This window comes from Vicia villosa, linkage group LG2 (genome assembly GCF_029867415.1).
Source record: "Vicia villosa cultivar HV-30 ecotype Madison, WI linkage group LG2, Vvil1.0, whole genome shotgun sequence".
In the NCBI taxonomy this organism is placed as follows: domain Eukaryota; kingdom Viridiplantae; phylum Streptophyta; class Magnoliopsida; order Fabales; family Fabaceae; genus Vicia; species Vicia villosa.
In genome coordinates this window covers 199,146,157-199,161,269 of record NC_081181.1, presented here as the reverse complement: position 1 = coordinate 199,161,269, position 15,113 = coordinate 199,146,157, and the positions used below count along the sequence as shown (strand labels likewise).

Genomic DNA, 15,113 nt, shown 5'->3' with positions numbered 1-15,113 from the left:
TAGTTCCTATACAATTACCCAAAATGACTTTTAGTTCTTATAAAAAAATATTGACTTTTAGTCCCTATAAAATTACTTTTGCACTCAGTTTTAGTCCCTATAGAGAGACAAAAAATGAGTGCAAAGATAATTTTATAGGGACTAAAAGCCAAAATTGAGATATTTATAGGGACCAAAAACATATTTAACCCTAAAAAAATACTATGTATTCTAATTTGTTTTTAACAAATCCACCTAAATGTAATTGAAAAGAGAGTAGAAATTTTGATTATATAAATAATAAATAAAGAACAATAATAATGACATATCATACAAAATTAAACTAAAATCTCATAAATTTCTATAAAAATAGTAGCATTATTCATGTAATTTATTACATCGTTACATATTAATAAATTAGCAAACAAAGACATATCAAAATCTAGTATCTCATAATAAATTAGCAAATAAAAAAAAGTAGATTAAAAAGTAGTGGGATAATAACATGAAGGTGATACACTTAGAAAGGGGGTTGAATAAATGTGCTATTTTTTGCGTTGAAAGAAATAAGACAATAAGAGATAAATAACACGTTACTTATCCTGGTTCACCTTCTTAACTAAGGCTACCTCCAGTCCACCCTCCTCAGGTGATTTTGCCTCTCTCCACGAGGACTTAATCCACTAATCAACTCTTGATTACAATGGTCCACGAATGTATACCACCAACGTCTTCTTGAGATACTTAACCACACCCGGTTACTCAAGGAATATCAACACCTGACTTCTCTAACCACAACCCGGTTATCCAAGAATCAGGATTTTTCACAACCACTTGAGATACTTAACCACACCCGGTTACTCAAGCAAATCGATATAACAATATCTTCTAAGCAGTGAATTGAATGCTTTCAAAAAAGCTATATCACAACTGTGATTTTTCACTAAGTTTAAGTACAGAGATATGATCTAAGAACTATGAATGAGCTTGACTTGGTGTTGCTGTTCGTAATCAGGAATTCTTCAGAACTTGCTTGCAGCTTGTATCAGAACTTTGTATCTGGCAGTGTAAGTTCTTTATACAAGTGAGATATGAATGTGAATTTATGTTTAAGCATTTGATAAGTTATTCACAATCTATACAATTATGTACATTCACTGATTGTTGTATGTGTTTCAAGTTTTTTCTTTCTTCTTCAAATGATTTCCTTTTTATAGCCCTTGGAAGAGTCGAACGTTATAACCTCGGCTTTTGCAAAAACGTGAATCTTGCGTGTTGATATGGTGATAGTGTGTCTTACACGCCTCTTGAAACTCGTTTCGCATTTAATGCTTAGCCGTTATGTGATCATTATGTCTGTCATAAAATCTTTACATATCTTCATCTCATAATTTCCTTCAAACTTGTGTGATTTATTTCCTTCATAATCTTTGCGTCTGATCTTATCTTCTGAATAGGCTTGTATTGCTTGATTCTTCATTGTAGCATGACTTTCCATTCTTAGTAACTTCTGTTGAGCTAGTCTTTCCTTTTCTGGATAACTTCTAATCGAGCATTTCTTCTGATTAAGCATAGCTGCTTTTCTGCATTGCTTCTATTAGAACATTTACTAGCTTTTCTTCTTAGATTTCTATTAGACTTTGTAAGCAGATATATCAATCTTTGTTTTAGCTTCTATTTGTCTTTGTAAGCCTTGACTTTCTGATCAGAGTTTATTTCCAGCGGTTGGTGCAGTCAGAAGTTGCTTCATATATTGTAGCTTCTGAAACTTCAGCGTGACTATTTCTTGACATGCTTCGATCATTTTCTGCTTTCAGCTCAAGTTCTGATACTTCTTCTGAAATAAGAGATAATTGAATCAGAGTATCATATTCATCTAATGCAACACACTCTTTATGATATATCATTCAAAATTCATCATGTTTTCATAAGCACTTATACAATTTTATCTTATCATGTATACGTTCTTATAAGCATCTGTGCAAAGTCTATCATAACATGTATACAAAATTTATCATGTTGTTATCATCAAAACATTATCATATGATTAGAACTAAACTTGTTCTAACATAACTATAACATGAAATTTTAAACAAATTTCATAATCTTATTATTGATGCTATAACTTAATGTATACACCTCCTACACAATTATCTTCTAAAAGTATGGAGTAATGTTGTATATCAAAACAAATTTCATCATAGAATACTAACAACTATAAAAGAGACAAACAAAAAGAATTGGTGAAGATTAGAATTGATAAGAAGATTTAATGTGATGTTTATTCGGATGCAACCTTTAAACGGATAATTTGAAATTTCAATTCCTTGTTTCTTGTAATTTGAAATTTCAATTCCTTGTTTCTGGTAAATAAATCTATAAAAAAGAAACATGAGGTAGATATACTTATAGGTCTAAAAAATAGTGTCTTCTCTATTTATAGTTGGAAATTTGATTGTCTAAAAAAGTAACTGCATTGCATTACTGAACAACGTGGAATGAATTAATATAAAGGTGATGCTAACCAGTGCCCTCAGTACACTTTTTAAGGATACTATATAAAAAAAATATTCTTTATAAAAATTAACATTTTAATTTCTATTAACTTTTTATTTTATGTGGGGATGGATTGGATGAATTTTTTGGTGGATGAATTATATGGATTTTGTCTTAATGGATTCAATAGTCACCCCTAATTGAATGTAGAATTTTTTTTTTACTTAGTATCATTTTAAATTAAAATAATGTAAATCATCGATTAAATCTAAGGATAAATTTTTTATGTTCCACCAATAAGAGACTTAATTAAATCATCACCTTAGACGCCACCATAATAATAATAATAATAATTTTGTTTAAAAATTATAAAAAAATAGGTCAATCATAGGAGATTTGTAAAAATACTAGTCGGTACATCCGTGCACGGATTTATTAAAATAATTAATGATAAATAATTTATATTAAAATACTAGTCGGTACATTCGTGCACGGATTTATTAAAATAATTAATGATAAATAATTTATAGTATGATGATAAAAGCAGTAGGATTATAATTTAGTAGGATGATGATGGGATGACATATTTTCTTCACTACTCAAATACATAATACACGTGCGTGCTACACCTTATTTCTCCTCGTGTCTCTTTCTTTCTTGCTCACCCGTCAACCCCAACACTGTCACAGTCATTCGAAACAAACGCCACTTTCTTTCTTCTTTCGCTATAAATATTTCAACAAGCTTTGTTTCAAAATCCAAAGTTAACATTTTTCCAAACAGAAAGAGCATGAAACTCAACTCATCTTTGAGAACACTCACTTACATTTCAACAAACCCAATTCTCAGACTTAGACATTACTCTGTTTTACGTGATCCTCACATTGCACTACACCTGTTCGACGAAACTCCTCAGAGACTAACAACTCTCAAACAACATAACCAATTACTCTTCACTTACTCACGCAATAACCAACCCAAAGAAGCATTCCACTTATTTCTATCCCTTCTTCGGTCTTCTTTACCTCCTGATGAATCAACATTCTCATGTGTTTTCAAACTTTGTGGTGGTTCCTTTGATGGGACAATGGGTAGACAAGTTCATTGTCAATGTGTTAAATTTGGACTTGTGTGTCATGTTAGTGTAGGAACTTCACTTGTTGATATGTATATGAAAACTGAGTCTGTTGATGATGGGAGAAGAGTTTTTGATGAAATGGGTGAGAGAAATGTCGTGTCTTGGACTTCCTTGCTCGCGGGTTATTCGTTGAACGGACTTTATGATTATGTATGGGAGTTGTTTTGTCAGATGCAGTTTGAGGGTTTTTTGCCTAATCGGTATACTGTGTCTACTGTGATTGCAGCTTTGGCTAATCATGGTGTTGTTGATGTAGGATTGCAGATTCATGCCATGGTTGTGAAACATGGTTTTGAGGGAGCGGTACCTGTTTGCAATTCTCTGATTATTATGTATTCTAGGTCAGGGTTGTTAAGTGATGCTAGAAATGTTTTCGATAGAATGGAGAACAGGGATTGGGTTTCTTGGAATAGCATGATTGCAGGACATGTGACAAATGGACAGCATTTGGAGGTTTTTGAAACTTTTAAGAACATGCAACTTGCAGGGGTGAAACCTACTTACATGACATTTGCTAGTGTTATTAAGTCATGTGCTAGCCTTAGAGAATTGTTGTTAGTAAGATTGATGCAGTGTAAAGCTTTGAAAAGTGGTTTTACCGAACACCAAAGTGTCGTAACTGCACTCATGGTAGCATTGAGTAAGTGCAAGGAAATGGACGATGCGTTTAGTCTATTCTCGTTGATGGATGAAGTTAAAAATGTGGTGTCATGGACTGCTATGATCAGTGGCTACTTGCAGAATGGTGGCACTGACCAGGCTGTGAATTTGTTTTCTCAGATGAGGAGGGAAGGTGTAAAACCGAATCATTTCACATATTCTGCCATCCTTACTGTGCAGCATGCTGTTTTTGTTTCCGAAATGCATGCCGAAGTTATCAAAACTAATTATGAAAAGTCATCATCAGTAGGAACCGCACTTTTAGATGCGTATGTTAAGATAGGAAATATTAATGATGCTGTTAAAGTTTTCGAGAAAATTGAAGCGAAGGACTTAATGGCATGGTCGGCAATGCTAGCAGGATATGCACAAACAGGAGAAACTGAAGAAGCTGCTAAAATCTTCCGCCAATTGATAAAAGAAGGGATTCAACCAAATGAGTTTACATTTTCCAGCATCATAAATGCCTGTGCTGCTCCTACCGCGGCATCAGAACAAGGAAAACAGTTTCATGCATTTGCAATTAAAATGAGATTGAATAATGGTATATGTGTTTGTAGTTCTCTTGTTACCATGTATGCAAAGAGAGGCAATATCAATAGTGCACATGAAGTTTTCAAAAGGCAGAAGGAGAGGGACTTGGTTTCTTGGAACTCAATGATCTCCGGATATGCACAGCATGGCCAGGCCAAGAAAGCTTTAGAGGTATTTGATGCGATGCAAAAACGAAACATGGAAGTGGATGATGTAACATTCATTGGAGTCATTACTGCTTGCACTCATGCTGGCCTAGTGGAAAAAGGTCAAAATTACTTCAATTCAATGATCAATGATCATCACATTAGTCCAACAATGAAGCACTACTCCTGCATAATTGATCTATATAGCCGTGCAGGGATGCTTGAAAAAGCCATGGATATTATAAATGAGATGCCATTTCCGCCTGGTGCAACTGTGTGGCGCACTCTCCTGGGAGCCGCTCGAGTACACCGCAACATAGAGCTCGGAGAACTTGCTGCTGAGAAACTTATTTCTCTTCAGCCAGAAGACTCGGCTGCATATGTCCTATTATCCAATATGTATGCTGCAGCAGGAAACTGGCAAGAGAGAACCAATGTGAGAAAACTAATGGACAAGAGAAAAGTGAAAAAAGAACCAGGGTATAGTTGGATCGAGGTTAAAAACAAGACATACTCATTCTTGGCTGGTGATTCGACACACCCTTTGTCGAACCAAATTTACTCAAAACTTTCAGAGTTAAGTATCAGGTTGAAAGACGCGGGTTATCAACCTGATACAAACCTTGTATTTCATGATATTGAAGATGAACAGAAAGAAACTATTCTTTCTCAGCACAGTGAAAAGCTAGCAATTGCTTTTGGTTTAATAGCTACACATCCTGAAATTCCCATCCAAATTGTGAAAAATCTAAGGGTATGTGGAGATTGTCATAACTTTATCAAGTTAGTGTCACTCATTGAACAGAGATATATTGTTGTCAGAGATTCAAATCGGTTTCATCACTTTAAAGATGGATCGTGCTCATGTGGGGACTATTGGTGATATTCATGCTATAGTGTGTAATTTTGAAGATGCTTAGCAACATGTGCATTAGACCCTTTTTATTTGGCAGAGAGAAATGTATATTAGGGGAGACAACCATCATGCAAGGTCATGAAGAACACCAACTTCATTGAATATTTACAATGGAGTTTATGTATAACCTACTAGTCTTGAAATTTCAGACTTAGGAAACAAATCACAGAGGGTTTGAGAAGGTTGAACTACAGTTGCGTTTGTGTCATACCTTTATTTGCCAGAGAATCCATGAAAGCATCTCCATGAGGCATAAACTCCCGTGAAAGCTTTATGCAAAGAGAGTCATCGGATTAGAATTCGAAATCCCGAGTAATATTTTTCAACTTGTGAAGGATGATTCATCAACAGAACTTTCAGAAAATATACCTCAAATATTGCTATGACAGAATGGTTAATAGCATTTCTATAATTTGTTAATTGATTGTACGAATACTCGAAAATCCCAGCCATTTTGCTGATGAACTGATTCAAGGCAAGTACAAACTGATAATTAATTTAGTTATATGTCCAAAATGCTCAGAAAACATAAAGATGTTTATTGCATATAACTCCTTGTCCTTTTATTTTAACTGTTATTTATAGATTAACTTCTAATACTATTGAACTCTAGTTTTATAAATCTTGCAAAATTAAACCAATTAATAAACTTTGTAAGTATAATTGATTTGATACATTTAAATCTTATGAAAATCTTCATGGCCCCAAATTAACACAAATACTATTCATAGATTTTTTACGTTTTGCCCCATTACATCTCATTTTCAGAAAGGCAGCAACATACAAAGATTGATTTGTGCTCTCATAGATATTAAATTACCCAAAAGAGAAAGAAAGAAAACCCGATGAATTATTGTTTAGTCAATGTCAAAAACTGTTTTATTGTTATTTTAAAAGTCAGTAATCATTTGCACTACTGTTTAGTCAATGTCAAAAACTGCTTTATTGTTTGTTTTTAAAAGTCAGTACATACTACTGACTAATACGAGGGAATCAATCAGATCACCCACCAGCAAGATTCGGATTTTTGACCGTACTCCAACCTCCAGCAAGATTCGGATTTTTGACCGTACTCCAACCTCTTTGAAAAAAATTTATGAAAATGCCACCCCTAAAATTATGTCCCAAAATGCCACCTCTTTTTTTACATTTTCCATAATTTTAAATGTTTTTTTAATAATAGTTATTATAAATAATTATTAAATAATTATAATTTAATTATTTAAATTATTAAAAAATAAAAAATTAATTTTTTTAATACATAAGATTATTTTATTAAATTTATAGTTAATAATAAAATAGGTAGTTCATATTTCATTTTCATCATCTCAATCTCAACACTCTCATCACTTATCTCTTTCCTTGAAATTCTTTCTCTTCATATAAAATGTCTTTCTTCTGGTTTGGTGATAAACATAGGGGAACACCCGATCTCCTTGCTACGGTTCCCCTATGTTTATCACCAAATCAGAAGAAAGTCATTTTATATGAAGAGAAAGAATTTCAAGGAAAGAGATAAGTGATGAGTGTTGAGATTGAGATGATGAAAATGAAATATAAACTACCTATATTATTATTAACTATAAATTTAATAAAATAATCTTATGTATTAAAAAAATTAATTTTTATTGACAAATTTAATTTTTTATATTTTAATAATTTAAATAATTAAATTATAATTATTTAATAATTATTTATAATAACTATTATTAAAAAAACATTTAAAATTATGAAAAATGTAAAAAACGAAAGAAAAAAAAATAGGTGCCCTCCGTTTCAAACGGCGGCCTCCTGCCACAACCTGCAAAAAGTTGCATAAAAATTCTGAAAAAGTGAAAAAGGGGTGGCATTTTGGGTCATAATTTGGGGGTGACATTTTTCAAAAGGGTGGCAGTACGGTCAAAAATCCACAAGATTCATTTAAAGACAGAACAAATTTCTATTTAAATTGATTCAATATAAAAATTGTAATCCACAAGATTCATTTAAAGTCAGAACAAATTTCTATTTAAATTGATTCAATATAAAAATTGTTAGCACTTAATATTCAAATCTGGGATCATGAAATGAGTAAAACTTTGTTTTATAGAATATTATTTTAAAGTTATGTTACAACAAATAAAATTGTTTGTTTTTTTAAATAAGAAAAACTAGGTAAAATAAACTAAATCTCTTCTTTTAAGTTGGTGAGTTTGCAAGTAAGTTGGTCGAACCATTCAGTAGGTAAACTCTTTATTAACATATTTATGAACTAGCATTGAGAAGTAATGTAAATTATAGTTATCAATTCAATATTCAGCTTCTCTTTAATCCAATGGCAGTCAATCTTAATGTGTGTTTGTTCTATCATGGGATTGTTCTATCATGTTGAACAAGGTTATATGCGATTCTAATAGTTTCTTTTCACAAATAATTCCATAGGATCTTCACAATGTATCTTCAAAGTCTTATAGCACCTGTTGCATTCACAATAATTCATAAATTCTCAGTGCCATAGCTCTAAACTTTGAATGAACCACTACACTATGCTTCTTTCTTTTCCAAGTAATAAGATTTTCACACAAGAAATTATAAAAATCAGAAGTATATCTTCGTTCCCTTACTAAACCAGCATAATCAACATCAACATATGCCTCAATAACTAGATTTTCACCTCTTCTCAAAGTGACTTTGAAATATTGTAGAATTTGGTCAGTAACTTGCAAATGTCTTGTCCTTGCATCATGCACGAATTGACTTACCAGAGTGAATATCAGCATGTTTAATTAATGAATTCCTTGTGTCTTACAACATACCAACAAAAGCAACCACCATGACACGAGTTATTTTTCTAATCATTTCATATTCCAATATACACAATTCTGGAGAGGCAAAATTAGTATCCATCGTTATAATTCCACCTCCGCACAAAGGGGAACGTCACATCCACAAAATGACATAAAAATGATGCATTTCACTTAGATCCAATAACTAAACAGAATACAAATTATAACACATCTAAAACCAGTGTGGATATTCTTCAAATGAAAAATCCATCTGCATTAACCTTCTTCTCCAAACTCCTTTGTGAATCTCTCATGAACCTCAAGGTCACTTTTGCTTACTGTAGGCCTTTGTCTTGCCAAAACCTTTTCAAAATCAGTTCTCGTGATAGGAGGTGGAAGAATCTGCATAAGTTTTAAGGTGGTAAGTATTTCATCCTCTTCACTTAAAGAAGTGTGTAATGAAAACCTAATCCAAAAACATCACAACTCTATTTCTCCAATTGTAATTATAAAAAAATCTATAGAATCATGAATACCTTAGAAGCAAGTCCTTGTGTGGCAAGATCCTGCATTGTAGTTTGAACTGCGCCCTGTTGCTTTGGTCCACATGGGATCCACATACCCTCAGGGCTCTTAAAGAAGAACATAGCATCTTGGGTTTTGCGAACGGGTTCAAATAAAACATCCTTCACCTGAAGAAGAGATCAAAAAGCTTTCTAAAAAATATTCATCCAAGTAAAAGATTATCGAAATCAGTTATTTCATATTATAAGTTAAAAACTTACACAGACAGCTATATCTGAACCTGAAAACCCCCCTGTCCTGCTACCCAAATATTCAAAATCACTTTCAGTCAAATTATGAGGAGTATCTCCAAGATGCACCTGTTCAATTTATCACACCAACAAAAAAAAACAGTAAAACCATTTGCTAGGTTTATATATCTCAATAAAATTCAGCATTTGATAATCATGGATATTGCCCTTGCCTTGAACATGTGTTGGCGAGCCTTCAATTCTGGTAGTGGAATATATATACGCTTATCAAAACGACGCCTTATTGCCTGCAAATACAAATTGATTAGTGAAATGACTGTTTATTCACTCTATATGGGGTGATAAAAGCAGAATTATTCTTGTCTCACCTGGTCTAAAGCATAAGGTGTATTTGTTGCTGCAAGAACAAGAACTTTCTGATCATTGTTTCCTACACCCTACAAAGTAAAGCAAGTAAACTTCATTAAATAGAGAAAAATGCTAAAGAGAGAACATAAACCAAAAATGTTTGAAGCTACAATAATGCTAAGAACAAAAAAGTAAATCAAAGCAAACACACCAGACCCAAATGTATGAGAGGAATTCAAATGTAACATGGATGCCAATATTAGCTCCCATGGCTTCTTAGAATTGTTATGAAACCAATAACAGACCCAAATATGCTGACAAAGGAAGCCATGGAACTAATGATAGTTCAAGTATTGCAGATATTGCGCACTCAAACATGAGTTGACCCAATGTACTACTCCCCCGTGTTCCTTTTTATAGGCAATGTTTACTTCTTTTTTTACATATATTAAGAAATGTAATTGGTGAATTTAATGTGTCTGCTTTTGGAGTAGTTCATCCCGAAATAGTACCCTTTGTATATTAGTATGTGTAACTTTAATTTTTCACACTCCAAGATAAGTTAGTACTTGGTAAGGGGTATGTTTGGAAAAATAATAATAAACACACCTAGTAAATTGTATAGGAGCTTATATTTAGAGACAAAATTTCTTCAAAGAAGGCTTAAAATTAGAGAGGAAGGAAGTAGTATTAATTACTCTTATTTTTCCAATTGTACTATCTAGTTAATTACTTCCAAAACATTATATTCCATTTTGTATTTATGATAGTGGGAAACACCGTTAGTTAAGGATGGTGTGGTAAAATTACTATTCTCTTCCTTCTATTTATAGTTATTTCATAGTATGTATCAAATGAGCAAAAGTGACAATCGTTGTGAAACAAAGGGAGTAATAAGAAGCATCGGGGCCAGTATGAAAGAGCCCAATCTTATTGCATTATCCAACTATTATTATCTGGCCACTAAGTGGAGTTGGCTTGGTTGTTGTAACTTGTATGATTGGAAATTATTGTTTCACATGAAGGCTTAGTTTGTTTTTGTAATGAAATTTTTAGTTATATAAATGAGATTATGGTGCACATGAAGCAGTTCAATTATAACCTACCAAACTGATATATCCTCACCATACAACTATTACCTGCATCTGCACCAGAAGTTCTGTTTTGATTCGTCTTGAAGCTTCACTCTCATTGCCTTCTCCACGCTGGCCACATAGGGAATCTATTTCATCAATAAATATGATAGAGGGGGCACTTTCTCGGGCCATTTGAAAAAGGTTCGAAACCAATTTTTCACTTTCACCCATCCACTTTGAAACAAGATCTGATGAAGAAATACTGGTGAAGAATTCAAAAGTTAAAAATGCTTGCAAGAATATGCCCACTTATGGACCATTGGACCTAATTGATAACAATATTAAAGATCTCTTTTAATAGATCAAATATATCTCAAACTCTTGTAAAATAATTTTTTAGACGAATAAGGTACAGAAAATTAAATGATGGATTTTATGATAGTTATTATGATGCAATGAATCAATTGAGAAAATATTATATTTCCAACTTGTTAAATATGATCTCATTAATCTGGTATGTTCCAACATGGAGATTTCTAGATCTCAACAAAATTTATGTTACCTGAAAAATGTTGAATCAGCCTCAGTTGCAACTGCCTTGGCTAAATATGATTTACCAGTTCCAGGAGGTCCATACAACAAAAATGCTCTCCATGGTCGTCTTTTACCTGAAAGAAACCATTGGAAAACAAACATTTAATAGAAATTCCACATAAATATACATTCAATAATTGTATGCATCTTATGATCTTATCCTGTTAATATATCATTAGAGTTTTCAGCTCCCAATATAAATCTTGTTTTCGCCTTATTTCATGTATTCAATGCTGTTTTGTCCAGGAAACCCTCATTTCATTTCATGTTCGCAAAGTTCTCTAAAGCTTTGTGGAGTTCTCCACACAAAACATTGAAAACATGAAACAAAGTGAAAAACAATTTCCATTTTTGCAAATAAAGTTGAAAACAGAAAATAAAATCAAAAAGTTGAAACGAAAATCAAATAAGCCCTGCATTACTCCTTAAAATAAACTAAGTCAATAACCAAAGTAACAAACTAGCCAACTTTCAACTGCAAAAATCTCATCATTGCATATCAAAATCGATATGCTGATGATGTCCACTCCTTGATATCCACATCCTATCATTTTCTATCACTTCCCCCAACAAGACACACAATCAAAATCATTCTAGCTCAGTATGCATAATCATTCTCATTTATCTAAACTTAGTGACTAGAGTAGAAGCTAATATTGAGAATGCAACAAGACATATCTAGCACATACACTTCGCATTGAAAGTATTTCAGTTGGCTTGCCATAGCCAGACCCACAAAACATCTAGTTACATTCAATTACTTGAATTTTCTTAAACATCTACTAGTGTCTGTATCGTGTCTAATAATAGAATAGCAATAATCAACCAACCAGTAAAGAATTGCGGAAACTTCACAGGCAAGATAACAGCTTCCTGCAAAGCCTGTTTAGCACTCTCCAACCCAGCAACATCATTCCACTTCACATTCGGCTTCTCCCTAATAATCGCGGAATTCAACCCCGCCCTAAGCTTCGCCTGCTCCGGATCCTCACCATCCCCTCCACCATCACCATCTTTCCCACCACCATCCTTACCCTTACTCTTGGGCCTCGTAGCAACAGCAGCATCGCCATTAGAAGCTGGACCAGGCCCACCGTCATCAAGCACAGCCCTGATCTCCTCAGCACGACGCAAATACTCGGTGAATTTCTGCGTAATAGCTTCTCTGATTTTAGGGTTCTTCTCGTACTTCAAATGAGTCTTGAAATACTCCAAAGCGTTCATGTATAAAGGAAACGCTTTCGCGTAGTTTCCGGCATTGTCTTCGTGAACGGCTTGTTTCACGTACTCTATCGCCTGTTCCTTGAAATTGCTATACATCTTTTTTTTCTTACCAATTCAACACATATGTAAGAAAATTGAAAATTGAAAAAATTGGAATCGAGAATTGATTTTTGAAGGAAAAGGCGAAGCCCTAGAAGAAGCACGATCGTGATTGTGGATCGAGAAGGTGGTGGTGATAAGGATCTGATCGGGAACACGAAGAAAAGGGGAATGGAGGAAAGGGGTGAATGGGTTTGGTTTTGTTGTAAAAAGCGCGTTTTGATTAAGTTGTGTGGAATTTTTTGTCCTTAACTTATGCTACTGTGTGTTGATTTTAATTCTTTTTATAATGAAAATTGGGTTTTGATTTGATATTGAAGAAAATAAATTGATTTGATTTTAGTAATGGTTTGGTTTTGATTTGATTTTGTTGTAAAAAAATTTTGAATAACATTTTTTTAACTATAGTTTATTAACGAGTTTTTTAATTATAGTTGGACAATAAATTTTCCTTCATTTTAAAATATTTAATTTTGATCTTTCATCTAGATTTATCTTATTAGTATTATTAAAATTAGATTGTCGACCAATGCTCCGCACGGGTATATTAGAAATAGAATTATATTATTTTATAATAGTTGATAATTAATTTTTTATTTGCATATATTTAGATTATGTTTATAATTATGCTATTAATTTTTTAATGAAAAACAATAATAAAAAAAGTGTTTTATATTATTATTTTTTTAAAATTATTAGAAGATTTATTATGATTCTATTTATATATTAAAATAAGTAAATTATTTTTAAACATTATGAATATAAGAATATGAGTATATGACTATTTGAATTATATTAAATTTAACATTTAACTTATAATTTAAATTAATTTTAGTACAAATGAATATGATAAAAATGATTCTATTATACTATAGAATAGGTGGAGAATTAAAATTGCAATAAACTCTTTTCATTTTATTTGATATACCATCTTCAAATAATAAAAAAATTAAAAGATAACTAGCAATGATAAAAAAACAAAAAATATTTATTTTGATAAAAGAATATCAATTTTTGAAAAGAGACAAGTCAGACAAGTGTAGTGACTCTAATCAATTTCTAAAACTAATTAATTATATAAAATAAGCTATTGAAACTATGAAATTAAAACTATATTGAATGAGTTTTTTAAATGAGATAAGTAAAATGAAACTGCTCTACTAAATTAATTTTAATGGATGAATATTAATGGTGGATTGGGAAATATAGTGAATTTATGTTATACTACTATAGAATAGGTGTAGCATTAAAATTGCAATAAACTCTTTTCACTTTATTTGTTATACCAACTTCAAAAAATCAAAAAATTAAAAGAATTAGGGTTTTGCCAAGAGTTGTTATCAAGAAAAATTAGTCGAAATATTTTCAAAATACACATTAAAAATAATTACATTTTTAAAATAACTAACAATACTAAAAAATACAAAATATTTATATTTTATAAATTTGAGAAAATATCACTATGTAATTATTATTTATATTTTATTTATTTAGAAATCAAGAAGTCCTATTTATTGAGAAAAAAATATAAATCCATGAAAAGAGTCAATATATACATGTGGTTATGCATATAACAATAATTAAAATTAAAAGAATTAGGATTTTGTCAAGAGTTGTTATCATGAAAAATTAGTCAAAATATTTTTAAAATATAATTTAAAAATAATTATATTTTTAAAATAACTAACAATAATAATAATTAATAAAAAATAATTAATATTTAAATAATTTTTTTCAATAATATTATAATTTTTATTATATTATTTTTAATTGATTGAATTATAACTGAAAGAGTTATAATTTGGTGACTTATAACCAATTAATTTTATCAACACATTAATATTTTAATGTACATTAGATTGAGAGTTAAAGAGAGGGATAAAAAATATAGAGATTTACTATTGTTTACAATATTAAATTATTATATATATATATATATATATATATATATATATATATATATATATATATATATATATATATATATATATATATATATATATATATATATATATATATATATATATATATATATATATATATATATATATATATATATTTTATTACAATTTTTAATTTAAATTTTAGAAACGATAGATATATATTAAAATTATAGTTAGATTTTTTTATTTCTTCTTGATTATAAATTATTTATATAAAATATTTATTTAAATACCTCTTTTTTTATTTTCCACTATTGCAAAATAGATAAATAATTAAAATTTTAATAAATCATATTATTTATAATCGTGGTAGCTGAATATTATATTATAGTATTACTATTATTGTTATTATTTTATTTTTTATTATTAGATGAATATTATATTATAATTTAGTATTTATATTATTATTTTTAATAATG

At 30.9% G+C, this 15,113-nt stretch overlaps 2 protein-coding genes across 3 annotated transcripts; one reads left to right on the top strand and one right to left on the bottom strand.

Annotated features, from left to right (window-relative positions):
* The first annotated feature begins 3,126 nt into the window (after positions 1-3,126).
* LOC131647908 (pentatricopeptide repeat-containing protein At2g27610-like) lies at positions 3,127-6,376 on the top strand. Its single transcript, XM_058917724.1, has one exon. The coding sequence runs from the start codon at positions 3,266-3,268 to the stop codon at positions 5,834-5,836; it is 2,571 nt and encodes an 856-aa protein (XP_058773707.1). The 5' UTR covers positions 3,127-3,265; the 3' UTR covers positions 5,837-6,376.
* Positions 6,377-8,601: 2,225 nt separating this feature from the next.
* Positions 8,602-13,002, bottom strand: LOC131653545 (protein SUPPRESSOR OF K(+) TRANSPORT GROWTH DEFECT 1-like). 2 transcript variants are annotated; one of them, XM_058923718.1, is made up of 8 exons: positions 12,259-12,997; positions 11,397-11,502; positions 10,898-11,096; positions 9,779-9,847; positions 9,623-9,697; positions 9,420-9,518; positions 9,171-9,326; positions 8,602-9,036 (listed from the first exon to the last, which is right to left on the bottom strand). In XM_058923718.1, exons 1-8 carry the CDS (start codon positions 12,746-12,748, stop codon positions 8,911-8,913), a joined length of 1,320 nt encoding a protein of 439 aa, XP_058779701.1. In that variant the 5' UTR covers positions 12,749-12,997; the 3' UTR covers positions 8,602-8,910. The 2 variants fall into 2 exon arrangements, with proteins under 2 accessions (XP_058779701.1, XP_058779702.1); XM_058923719.1 differs by lacking the exons at positions 8,602-9,036; positions 9,171-9,326; positions 9,420-9,518; positions 9,623-9,697; positions 9,779-9,847 and having other exon boundaries at positions 10,916-11,082; positions 12,259-13,002.
* Between the last annotated feature and the right edge of the window lie 2,111 nt (positions 13,003-15,113).